At 36.6% G+C, this 13,916-nt stretch overlaps 1 protein-coding gene and 1 long non-coding RNA gene across 2 annotated transcripts; one reads left to right on the forward strand and one right to left on the reverse strand.

The window, feature by feature from the left end:
- Positions 1-509: 509 nt before the first annotated feature.
- LOC136750535 (uncharacterized) lies at positions 510-8,015 on the forward strand. Its single transcript, XR_010816885.1, has 3 exons — positions 510-553; positions 919-1,102; positions 6,673-8,015. It is a non-coding gene; the product is annotated as an uncharacterized LOC136750535 (long non-coding RNA).
- A 1,477-nt stretch (positions 8,016-9,492) lies between these two features.
- Positions 9,493-12,555, reverse strand: gpr25 (G protein-coupled receptor 25). The gene has a single exon (XM_066703437.1). It carries the CDS (start codon positions 11,953-11,955, stop codon positions 10,825-10,827), a length of 1,131 nt encoding a protein of 376 aa, XP_066559534.1. The 5' UTR covers positions 11,956-12,555; the 3' UTR covers positions 9,493-10,824.
- Positions 12,556-13,916: the final 1,361 nt, after the last annotated feature.

Consider the following 13,916-nt stretch of genomic DNA (forward strand, 5'->3'; position numbering starts at 1 on the left):
TGCCATGGTTTGTTAGCGCAGCTCTGCTCCTGGAAGGGCTACAATCCGGCTGATTTTATAGGTCTCTTTAAATCAAGCTCTTAAGACCCGGGGCAGTCATTACACTTGCGCTGATGAATGTAGTCCTGTTCTCGACCCAGCAGAGGTTGGACGGAATTAAAAGCAGGAGGCACTTCGGCACTTCAGCCTTGAAATGAATCTTCCCAGTCTTAATTACTGTACTTGTCACTGATGACAGAGAGCATGCCGAGGTGCACGTGATTAGGGCTGTAGCTGCACTCAAGCTAAACAAACTACACACTGGATTGTCTCTCATATAAAGAAACGTCTCTAGATGGTCCCTGAAGGCTGACAGTCCATTGCAGGGGTATCCAGTCCTAGCCACTGGCCAGTCAGTTGTCTGCTGGTTTGTGATGCAGCTGAGGTTTCACTTACTTCTCTAAATAAGACCCTTTACATTATTATTCTGCTCTTTAAAAGCAGCAGATTTCAATCAAATTTCAATTTCATGTTGTAATGTAATGAAAGGAATCACACTTCCCAAAAGTCCTTGGTAAGTAACACTGCCTTAACTAAATTAAGCTTCTGTGAAAATGAAAATGTTCCTTACATTCATATTGTTTTACATTATTAATAATAATAATACATACTGAGCTACATGCATGCATACATACAGTACTTGTATTATTATTATTATTATTATTATTACACATGAATGTATGTTAGCTATTCAATAATCTCTGATGTGAATAGATTGCTACCATAGTGCTTCTGTACCCATATGAAAAATAAGTACAATTTAGCAGACTATAAGGATACTATAATTACATGTTAGCTATAGTAAAATATATATTCACTGTTCTTTCTCTTAAATGCATGCACATAAGTGGAAAGCAATGTTTCTATGCCCGGTTTCAGAAGAGAGCTGCCGTGGGAAAAACATGCCACCTCATTCTGCAAGAACACTGATGCGATGCGTCGCGTCTGCGGGTTGCAACGCTCTGGAGGCACCAAAAGGTCATCCTCACTGTCAGACTGCCTCTCACTGCAGTGCTAGCTGCGCAATCGTGAACACGCAATTAGGACGCACTAGCCAGCAACGGTAAGTGTAATAGTTATATAGACAATTTGTAGTATTTATAGGAAACTATAATGTATGTATGTATGTATGTGTGTGTGTGTATATATGTAGGTAGCGTATGATTGCTTGTATGTATGTTTCTCTATGTCTATATGTCGAATTTTCTTATACAGCTCTAATAAATAATCAAAAGTGAAAATGTACGTATGTTTCAATACTGATATTCCTTTCTACTTTTAGGAAGATATTTAAAGGCAGCCTTAGTCTTGCTAATTAGAATGAATACCGGTAATATTAGAGGCAACTTATAAAACATATATATGAGCTGCCTCTTATACAAATGCATATTACTGTAAAAAAAAAAAAGTATTATTTTATTATAAAAGCTTTTTCGTTGGCGTTATTTGCATCATTTTTCATTAGTTACTGTTAACACTTTGTACCTTAATCCCAATAGCCGACACAAGCAACACATTTTTTTTCCGCGTTTTTAGTTAAATTCGTAAAATAATTGAAAGGGAAACAATCAAACCAAACTTGCAAACGCAGACCAGCAGGGGGCGGCAGAGGGACGCGATTGGATTTGCTGTTGCCGGTGCGGATACATTGCACAATACAGAGCATGCTGTAACTCACTTTTGTGTTGAAGTCTAACAACAGCTTTTCGTCCAGAATCTGGTCATAATTATCTTAAAAAACGAAATGTATCAGTTTAACAACAGATTAGAAATTATAAATACCTAATATTGACGTTTTTAAAACCTTGGGACTTGGGAAACGTTGTTAGGCATTGCGCATTAGAAAGATTGTGTTGATTGATATTGTGAGAGGCTGGTTTATTGGAGGCTGAAACAATAGATTACCCAAAATAATATGAGAAGACTGCAAGTCATATGCAAATTTTCTGAAAACATCTCAAATATAAAGTGTGTGTATTATTATTATATTATTATATACATATATTATTATGTATTAATAATTATTATCATTATTATTATTGTTGTTGTTGTATTGGATCTCTTTAAAGCATCTTGTGTAATAATTGGAAGTGGAATAATTACTTTGATTTATTTTTAAAGCCAGCTATATAATGAAGTGTTACTTCTTGCAAAAAACTGACTCAAAGCATGATGTTGAGGAGTCGGCACAGACTGTATGGATAGCTGACGTGTAAATGCTTCAATGGCAGGGTTTGAGAAACATAAACTGTGCTCAGAACTTCTTCCCACAGTCTGCTATTTAATTTCACACTTTTTGTGGTCTATTTTTTATTATTATTATTTTTAGGAAGTGCAAATGAGGAACCACAATGTAGAGTTATGCTTTAAAACAGAAGCAAAACACTCTGTGTAGGGTGTTCCACTTGTAGCTGTTTCTCAGCAACATAATATGTTGGTTTTTGTGTCAAATAAACCAATTCACCTATTGCAGGTCCTTATTTCTGTGAAATTAACAATTTAGTTTTAAAACTAGAAATGGACAGCATGAAGGCAAGTTTCATGATGAGTATTATAAATAGAGGGGAGCACCTTGCACCTTTGAAACATGTAGTTCCCCTCTTTTGCTTTATTTGTTTCTGATTTCTAATATTTGTTTTTCCCCTTTAGTTTCAGATGTTTGACACACAATACCTCTAGACTATCAACCATATTTATTAAACTAAATGGGTCATGGCATAATATTGTCCACTATTCATAGAACGTCTCTTTTGTGCCTGGTCTTATCTGTCACCCGCACTTCTGAGTATCGTTTCTGGTGCATTACTGTACCTCACATTTTTGGAGAAATTTGCTTTTCTTTGGGTTACATTTTGTAATTTTGTAATCTTGAGAGACATTCAGTTTTTAGTTTAAGACATTTTAACATCTTTACTTGTATAATAGGATGTAATGTGGTTACATATTAGAAACATATTAAAAAAAAAAATTATATACTAAGTGTGAGAATCGAAGATAATCATAATCATATCCTCCATAGTATAGGTCAGTCTCTATTTCTAGCTATGCAACATGTGATGTATCGTGTGAACAAGAATCTCACACTTTTGATATGAACAAGTCTTAACAAGCTGTATGTTTTAGCACCTGGAACATATTCAACTGTTTTACATCCTTTTCATTACTAACATTTCACTATTACTAATGAACAGCATGATAGGGGAAGAAAATAAATGACGCTTGTGCAAATGACACTAACTGGTCTCTTAATAAAACGGTTAAAAGAGACACTCAAGCGCAAGACAGCGTCCTTGTCATTGACTTCAATGGAAAATGCACAAACACCTTGCCTTCTTCTCAGAGGTCAGGAGTTCACTTTTTCCTGGTTTGTAAATGGGTTACTCTGAAGCACTGTAATAGCAGGACGAAGCCCACGCATGACTACTTGTTGAACTTATGTGCCAGTTTCAAAATTACTTGAAATTGGCATAAAGGCAGACTGTTGGTTTTTAAAAGTCTCTAATGTGTGCTTCTCATCTGTTAAGTACATGGGAAAGCTTCTGAGCACTTATTCACATCACAGCTTCGCTATAATACCACGGAAATCGTCTAAAGCAGAACATCTCCTCTGCCATCCGATTCAAGTCTCACTTCAAAGGTGACTGATCTGCTGTGAGGCTAATCTTGGCTGGAGTTTTAACACCTTTCACCATCATGCTGACTTAAGATATCTGCTGAAAGCTTGTGGTCTCAGAGTGTTTTTACTTGTTGCTGTATACTTCTTTTTCTTTTCAGGTTATCAAAAGGTGGCCTCAGTTGACATTTCAGGTTTTTGATAAACTATGTTTTTCTGCAAACAAAATCCCAAGACGTCCAGTCGATAATGATAAAGCTTTGCTGTTGTAAAGTTCAGTCTCCATTTCCAATTTGACTACATCTCCAAAAAACAAATCGTGGCAACAAATCATGCGATGTTGTACTTCAGTTTCCGTCCAAAATTAAATGAACCTCTCTCTTTGCGTGGAATGAAGACAGTCGGGAACAGAAATGGGTTTAGCAAACAGCGCGTTCACTTGTGAAATGTACGAAAGCTGTCGAACAGGAATTAGGGAGCTTCATCCATGGTGTTGAATTGGGTATTTTGTATGTTAACTTGTTGTATGTGTGATTAGTTTTGCCCGTGAGTATTCACTGCGATGGCATCTGCAGGAATTGTGTTGAGAATTGATATAATGGTTTCAGATGTTTTGAAGGAAACAAAACAATTTGCTTATTTGTGGAAGGAGTTATTTTATGGTGTACCAATTTACAGTATTCAGTTTTTCTGCATTAAAAGGCCCCATCCAGAAAATATAAATGAAAAAGACAGGTGCTATTGAGGACTACCTTATATTCTCTCCAAATAAAACGGAGAGAAAAATTTTGAATATTGAAAACCAAAATCTATTTTAAAGGTTACATTCAGAGTGAAATATCTCGAGAGATTTCCAGGCAAGGGTAAAGAACTAGCAACTAGCTTTTCTCACAGTTTTGTGAACAGGATTTAAATATTTTTTCCACAGTAAGAACACTTTAAAAGCCTTCAGACAAAAGTGCTGAATTATTTTTAAATACATGAACATTAAATCTTGTTCCCTCTGGGCAATGAATGCTCACACGCCTCTGCTGGTGTACATCCGTTTTAAAAAAGTGTCAGTGTAAGCTGTAGGCCTTGTCAGTGATTAAAAGTTCATGGGTATGTGTTTGTGGAGAATTGAAAAACTTGACAGCTCCCAAGAAGAGAACAGTGCAGTAGAGAGAGAATAGAGGGACTGTGGGAGAACAGAGAGAGAGAGAGAAGGAAGAGAAAGAGTGAGTGAGGTTTGGTATTTCAGGCCCATGGTGGTTTGGTTTGTGTTTATTTAAATAAAAGTATTTTTGATTAATTTAATTCTGTTTCTACCTCCTGTGTTCCAGTTCTCACGGTGCAGGAGAGACTTTACAATCACTCGATGTCACTCAGAGGTTATTAACATTCAGTGGCCAATTGTAAACAAAGCAAAAAGTACTGTGGTATACCATGGTATAACAGGAGTGAAGTGTAGAAAAGCAAACTGCAGCCATGGTAAAGCATGGTCATGGTAAAGGTGCTGGTATTTCATATACTTGTAAATAATACAACGTTTTTCTTTAATGAAAGAAAGATGCATTTGAGCTTTGAACATATTTTTATGTACTTGTAATTTTAGCTATACAGTACTGTAATCTGTAATTACCCCTTTAAAAATAAAAAGTAGAAAATTATAAACTGAAAAAATAAACCAGCTTCCATTTGCTTTGTGGTTATTACAAGATTTTTTAAATTACAAAATGAAAAGAAAAAAACAGTTTTAAGGTCATTTATTTTTAAAGATAAAGTGATAAACACCTGTTAAAAAAGTCTGATTCTGTTATGAACATTAAACAAATATGCACTTAAATATGTATTTATTGTCTAAGGGTATATTACAATATGTTTTTATTTTAATGAGTGTAATATATGATACACATATATTATATCTTAGGACCCTTTTGACATGCATCAGTGTGTGCATAGGTACACAGAATATATTTAAATAAATGTGAGTATATTTCTTCCAATGTATTTCACTTTGAAATGTTAAAAGGCTTTCCATTGTATTTCAAGATCTCTAAATTATATCTTTATATCTTTTAAATTATAACATAAATCTTTGTATTTATTTTGTGCACAGGGAGTAATGATCGTTTGTGTTTTTAGTTGTTGTTGTTGTACATGTTTGTGTTCAGGCTTACCACAGCGCTTGATGTTGTTCAGAAGGGCGGTTGGCACAAACTGAGAGATCGCTTTGAACCCTTGGAATTGTAACTGAAATCTATTGACGCATAAGCTCAGTTTTTTAAACGTCTGATTTAATGAGCTCAATTGACTCTGCATTTTAACGTCTTTGTCTTGCCACTGAAACAAAGTGTTAAAATTAAACAGTTCAACAAAAAAAACAAAAAAATCTCAGACATAACCCAGCTGAAGTCTCTCTCTGGGAAATTAACTGCAGTTTTGAACAAGCAATTCAAATCTGGATTTTCCTTTCTGCTGGAGGTGAGCAAATTGAGATTTTGCCCCCGACCATGATGAGTCATGATCCTAGTGTCTTGTTTACTATCTCAGTCTGAGTCAGATCACTGAACTTCTGAACTTCTGAACATTTCTAACCACCCCTCAATGAATCTCAGTATTGACGTTCTAGAAAAGTGACAAGTGTGAGAACAACTTTGCATCTAAACGTTAAAGTGCCAGACAATCCCAGATTACATCTTCAGAACTCAATATCTTCCAGCTGGTAGATGCAAGAAGTGTCTACAATCAAAAAGACATCAACAAATTGAAGGTGTTCATTTGTAATTCACTGGTAGGTTTGATATAATCTGGCCCTGTCCTCTGCAAATTGCCTAGTATATGTGCTCAATTATGATTATTAGTAGTAGTATTGTTTTTCTTCTCAGCTGCATAGCTGCTGCTAATTACTTCATCCAGGCCTGGTAAAATTATTATTATTATTATATTGTAGAGAAGCATGCCTCTTAATTGTATTTCCCTTGGATGGAGCAGTCATGCGTAATCAAGAAAGGGCTGTCTGTATGTTTTTTAACCCTCAGGATGGGCTGCAGTGCTAAAAAACGGGACAGGGATTTCACCTCGACAGGGACGGCTTTACAGCGATCATCTGCAACATGGCATGGACAGCACCTGAGCCTTCAGTGGCTCTGATGAAGATACGCTGAGGACGAATGAAAACACAAACCAGACACCCGATGTTATTCTGTCAGTAACAGTGAACCCCCAAAACCTTTCTGATGCCCATAAAGTAAACAGGTTTCACTTCTTTTCAAAGACTGAATCGTGCCACAGAACACTTTTGTGTTGGTAACTGTTAAGCTCGTCAGTGTGTTATTCAAAGCCACACGACTGTGAAACGTATCACTTCAAATGTGAGACAGTCTGCTTTCAACAGGTTTAAAAGCAACATTGCTAGCTGACTGTGAAACATTTCAAAGAAACTGTTGTACAGACAGGTCATGCCCCTGAGTAGCACACTGTGGACTTGCCTTATCTGTAACGTTGTTTTTTAACAGTAGTTCCCTGAAGTCTGGTGTCACTTTTAGAAAATCTCAAAGAGATTAGATCCACCAATCTGCCCTCACATTCGGGCAAAAAATGAAAGTGAAGCAATAACTGTAATCTCTGTGCACAGTTGATATTGTTTCTCTATTAGTGGGAGGCATAAGAAAACGACAATAGACTCACAAGAGCAGTTCACTCTATTGATCTTGTGGTGTCAGACAACTGACACAGAGGAGAGAGACCGGAAGTGAGGGAACAGCTGCAAAACTGTAAACCGTAAAAATCTAGAAGCAGACATTAAAGCAGTCTGGCAGCAGAGCGTAGAGATCTGTAGGTCACCATTGCCTTCAGACTTGGGCAAACAGTTGAAATGGTTCAGTTAATTAAATTATCAGTTTGATTTTGTAACTAAATGTTAGGGGTGAAATGAAAACAGCAAAATGAAAAGCCTATTATAATTGAAGGCAGCTCTAGGTGTATTTGGGACATGAACGGGGGGATTTCTGTACAGGAAATAAACTACCAATTCTAAAATGTGGGAAATTGCAAGGACATTGGGTGACAGTTTATAAGAACATAAGAACATAAGAAAGTGTCCAATCGAGAGGAGGCCATTCGCCCCATCATGCTTGTTTGGTGTCCATTAATAACTAAGTGATCCAAGGATCCTATCCAGTCTGTTTTTGAATGTTACCAAGTGTTTAGCTTATTAATACATTGGTAAATAGTTTATAAAACAGGAACTATTCATAATGCATTGTATAAATGATCAATAAACCTTTATACGATGTGATTAATCATTTATAGGGGAAAAAAAACCACTTTTGTTTCAAAGCTGTATTGTAAATGATAATCATATAGTATAAAGATCTATTGATACTTGGAATTATTAACTGTTCCTAACTAGTTTTTAAACTATTTACCAATCCTTTATTAATGAGACCTTAATATAAAATGTTACTGAAAATTGAACAGATAGTCAAAATAAATAATGATATAAACATCATGATGTGTTTGTAGGGAGATATATTCTGGGATTAAAGATTAATTACTTTTAGTTTTGGATTCAAAAGCTTGCCCTGTCTCAAAGTATGCTTGAATTATGCATCCAAGTGGTAATGATATTCATAGTGTTTAAAAAAGATATTGTAAAAAACTGAAAGCAGAGTAATTATAATTTATGTTTTTATTGTTATTGTTCTGCATGCTCAGTTTCAGTTGTATTAGACAAATAATGCATTATCATCAGCTCTTACTCAATGTGCAAATCAAAAACACAATTGTTTTCTGCAAGCTCCTGCAAACTAGTGATCGTGACCTTGGCATCAAACGGCTGTATCGCACTTTTGCAAGGAAATGGTGTAGCAGAGCTGAGTTTCACAATGAAGGCAGACGAAATGGGACATTGAATATCAAACCAGCTTCACTGGGCAGTAAGGATCAATTAGTGGGCCTTCAAATAAAACAAGCAAGCCAGCAAACTAACAAAAAACTGGTTTTCCAATATGTGTAAATGGAGACTTGTACTACGTTATTAAATAGAATATTTTAGACTCTTGAACATCGAGTCTTAGCAGCTCTGAAAGGAAGAGGTTAAGGTAATGCTATTGTTCTGACATTCAAAGCATCACGCTGAATCTGTAAATATAATAAATCTTCACGTCCTTTCATCACATAGGCCTTGTGTGTGCCTGTTTCCTAGACAGCATTGTGGTCATCCTCCCACAGTGTCACACAAGGCTTTGGTCCGGGTTTTGGACTAGGTTTGGGATCAGGGCTCGTACATGTGCCCAACATCAGACTCAGTGGAAGTGCATGAGGCATTCATCTGTATTTCCTGTGGGGTTAATGCAATACTTCATTAATAATTGGTGCCCATTATTGTACTGTTACCAACAATATAACAGGATGGAAGCAAGACATTTGCAGTAACCACCTGTATGGAAGTATTTTTAGTCTCCTGTTTGAAATTGCAATGTCAGGTTCTCAGCCTTCTCTAAACAACTTGAATAATTTCTCAACCCTGTCTGTCACACTGAGAAAAGGTGACGGATGTATTGCTTCAACTTTGCCATAAACAAGTTAACATTGTCTCCTACTCAGTATGGTGAGCATCCATTTTAATTTGTTTGTTTTGCTTTGCTGTGAATTGTCTTTATATATATATATATATATATATGAAATTAACAAAACTATAGTATAGTATAATATAACTTTAATATTTTCAAAATATTAGGGAAAAACATCCCAACTACAATAATGGCTGCTATAAATACTTTCAACAAGGAATTGAGGATAGCGGACAAAAACAAAACACGCATTTTAACAAAGCATATATTTATTATAGAACACACACATTTGTTAATTATAATTACTTTAAAATACTGTACTGTAAATTATTATAATATGCATCGCTACAGTTAGTGGTCTACATTGTTTATCGGAATATTTGGTTTAATGTGTCTTAATATCTTGTCTAAATATATGAACATTTTTAACATTGACTAGTTAAGTCACACGTTCAATGAAGCAACACAAAGATCAAATGGAAAGAAAACTAAAGATGCCACAACTCCCACGATGAGACACCCAACTTAAATGCCAATCCATTACATAAGCCTCAGACCTATTTTATACATAAAGCATTACAATTGCATCCAAAATTCTTTCGTTTTTATGTTGTTTATGTTGTTTCTCCATTTACATGCTGAAAGCCTGAAGCAATGTATTTAAAGAAAAATAAAATAATATAGTAATTCACAATTCATATTTGCAATGTGTTTAAAGAATATTAAACAACCTTTTTGAAAGCAAACCCAATGCAAAGGCCAGCCAATGCATTTTATTTATTGTATATACAGTGGAATATATTAGCGCAGAGAGAAAAACAAAGGCAATATAATACGTGGTGGTAAACGGAGATAAAAATATAATATACTCAAATGTAAATGTAAAAAACGACTGTCTATTTGTATGGGAACAAAGAACATTGAAGATTTGTGTGAAGCTTTGAAGTCTTTCTGAGGGAAACGAAATTGTGGTTTCTGAAAATCAGCTTCGAAAATTGTAGTTTGATGTTACCTTGAAAAAACGTATTTCACATACAGGATAAAAATATATATGTGTCTGGAGCTTGAACTCACATCAGCATACAATTAATTATGCCTCCAAAAATATTGAACGCACTAAATAATGTACTTTATTTTTCAAGCATGAATAAAAAACAGAAGAAAACCTTATAAGTAACCTTCTTCTTATAATAATAATAATAATAATAATAATAATAATAATAATAATAATAATACAAGAAGAAGAAGAAAATGTATTTGTGTTCAAACAAGAACATCCACAAATAACATGCACTCATCTTATACTTTTCCAATATTGTATTGGAATATATAATTAAGACATAATTTAGCTCTTATTTAAACCTTCCAAAAAATATAAATGGCCTAATTGTAATACTTGCTAGTTTTATTGTTATAATTTAATAATTTTTTTACTTTCTGTTTTTCAGCTGGTTCTGCTTGACATAAGGGGTTTATAAGGGTCACTAACTGCGAGATCACCGTCGTATGAGGAACCACAACCTTGGAAGTGTCAAAGTGCAATCCCAAAAATACGCCTTTAATTCACCTTGAAATCTTCTCTCCGAAAAAAGGTGACTAAGAATCTAAGTGTCAGTTTCACTGTATGTGAATTGAAGAGAGGCGGCTCCGAGTGAAGCTTGACCCGGAGCTACTGTCCCAAGTCTCCATCGAGGAGGAGGCCACGGTCCGCCTCCTGTGCTTCGCCTGTGGGTCGAGCCAGCCGAAGCAGAGGTGCAGGCTGCGGTGTCTGAAATGACGGTCCAGGAAGATATAGATGGCCGGATTGGCGCAACTGTTGAGGAAAGCCAAACAGGAAGACAGGGTCAGACCTTGGGTCAGGACCGTTTGGGTCGCACAGGAGAAGTCGGCCTGTGGGCGGAGTAGGTCGGAGGAGGCCAGGCTGAGGGCAATGTGGATGGACTTGAAGACATTGAAGGGCAGCCAGGAGACCAAAAAGGCCAAGATGATGGTGAACACAATTTTGATGGAGTGGCGACGCCGCGGGTCAGGTTTGGTGGTCTTCAGCGCACTGGGGTGCCGCAGCTTGGCCAAGATGGAGCAATAACAGAAGACTATGATCACCACCGGCAGGACAAAGGTCAGGAAGAGGGAAATCAGACTGATGCCATTGAAGAATTTGGATTGAGTGGCCTCCACACATAGGTGGCTGCTTTCATACTTCATTGTGCTCCGGTAGATGAGTGAAGGAATGCCCAGGAAAAACGAGGCCACCCAAATGATGCCACAGGTGAGGCGCACGCACTGGTTGCTGCGCAGAAAACGAGAGTCCAGCATGCGCACCACGGCCATGTAGCGGTCCACACTCATGCAGGTCAGGAAGAAGATGTTGGAGTAGCGGTTGACGGCGATGACGTAACTGCTCATCTTACAGAGGAAATCGCCGAAATCCCACCGGTTGTCCATCACCGCAGAGACGGCCCAGAATGGCAGGGTGCACACAAAGACCAGGTCGGCCACCGCCAGGTTAATCACGAAGGTGTCCACCAGCCTTCTGCTCTTGTGTTTGTTGGCCATGACGATGATGACAAACAGATTCCCCACAAAACCGATGAAAAAGATAAGGAAGTACAGCGAGGGTATAATGATGGTTTGATGGGGCAGGGTGCTGGGAGGGCAGACTGCGTTGTCCTCCAGGTACCATCCTGTGCTGTTTTCGGTGGCGTTCACCTCCTCTTCGCCGTAGTAATCGTACTCCTCTGTTGCCATCTTCAATGATCCGTGGCAGGCTGCACTACTGAGAAACCAAGCTGTCAACTGCTTGTGTGCCACACTGCAGAGACAACCCAGAGTTTTTAACAAGCCATGTGGTTAGATCACGTGTTCCAGCAACCACACATGTTTTGCTTTCCTTGTCTTGCAGTTTCGTGTGTGTGTGTGTGTGTGTGTGTGTGTGTGTGTGTGTGTGTGTGTGTGTGTGTGTGTGTGTGTGTGTGTAATGGCAAGTGGTGCAAACACTTTATGTATCTCCAAACAGGCAATTTCTACAGAACAAAAATGTGCCCTTCTGTGCACAATCTCCAAGGTCCAATCTCTTTCACTTCAGTATACCCTACTTTTTATTTTATCCTTACTATATTGAGTTTTCTTGTCCTAACCATTTATGCACTGGAGAAAGGCAACCAAGAAAAAAGTATTAACAAGCCATTTTATCATAATAATAATAATAATAATAATAATAATAATAATAATAATAATAATAATAATAATAAGTATTACAAACATAGGTAAAGTATTTTAAAAAAACTATCAACATCAATAGGCTATATTATCTATAAAAGTGCTTTTGTCTTCAGAATTTAATGAATCGTTATTTTGGCACCTAAAACATTATTTTTACAGTTCTTTCAGTACATGCAAGATTGTAATTAATATAGAAATCGGTTGTGGTTATCATTTATATAAATGTGATGTTTTATGAACGTGATGTTTTTGTTGTTGTTGTTTGCATTGCGCAGATTTAATCCTCACATAACCGCATTTCATTTCTTTACAAGAAAGCGAAACATGAACCTAATCGAAATGACAATAAAAATTATTCGATTCGCTTAGTAACACAATATTTATTAATAAGACAATAACTACAGCATTGCACTGTTATCACATTGAGTATTTGGAGACATAATTCTAACCTAAAAAAAGCTAACAAAAATAGTTCATTAATAAAAACACAGAAAGAAACGGTGTTTTATATGTGCATGTATTTATCAAAAAAATCTAAACTCGCTGTACACTTTTTTGTTGCTAAAATCAACGTTTTGTTACATTGATGGGTATCAATACTCTGGAGGGCATTGTACATTTACAATTACTACAATGTGACATGCAACTGTGTGGAGATAAACTTTAAACTAAACTTTATTATTATTGTTGTTTGTTTTAGACCCTTTCCTCTTAAAAACAAAAATAGTATATTGAGCAAGGATGCAGAACGGCATATTCAAGTTTATTGAAAAAAGCTCCTGTGACTGAATAGTACAAATCCAAATAAATGCTTTACTAAGTAGGACTTTTTTTTGGTCAATCAGAAACAGACCAAAGGATAACCTGGCTAGAGATGAATGTATAAGACTTAGTTTTAGGTGCATTCCCTTACACTGTGTATAACCAAGCGAAGGTGTGTGAACAGTAACTGCTGTCAGGAACACCAGTGTCGAGAATACAACAGAACAGCGCAGCAATGCCCTATTATTGCATGGGTTTGTAGAGCAGCACATTAAAGTACATTTCCATTGAAAATAACTTTGGATATCCTACAGATATAGTTAAAAGCATTAAAGACAAAACCATTCGTATCAATCGTAATTTGAAAAAGAAATAAAAAAGCATTGAGCTCCGATTTCAGTGCGGTTTCCCAAATCGCCTTTTCTCGGTTTTTGAGATGAATCATCGCTGTGGCGGAGCGGCCCATTGCAGACACCTGCTACCGGAGAGGCGTGTGTGTTTCTGTGGCATTTCACGTATCTCCAAATAGGCAATTTCTGCAAAACAAAAATGTGCCCTTATGTGCAGGACAAAGGTACTATCTCTTTGACATTATAGCCTACTTTGTATTTTATCTTTATATTGATTTTTTCTGTACCAACCATTTCTGCACTAGAGAAAGAAAAAATGTTTTAACCAGGTAAAGGCTGGGTAGGATCACACTGAGATCTGACTTCGGACAGACA

Source organism: Amia ocellicauda, chromosome 5 (assembly GCF_036373705.1).
Source record: "Amia ocellicauda isolate fAmiCal2 chromosome 5, fAmiCal2.hap1, whole genome shotgun sequence".
NCBI classification, from domain to species: Eukaryota; Metazoa; Chordata; class Actinopteri; order Amiiformes; family Amiidae; genus Amia; species Amia ocellicauda.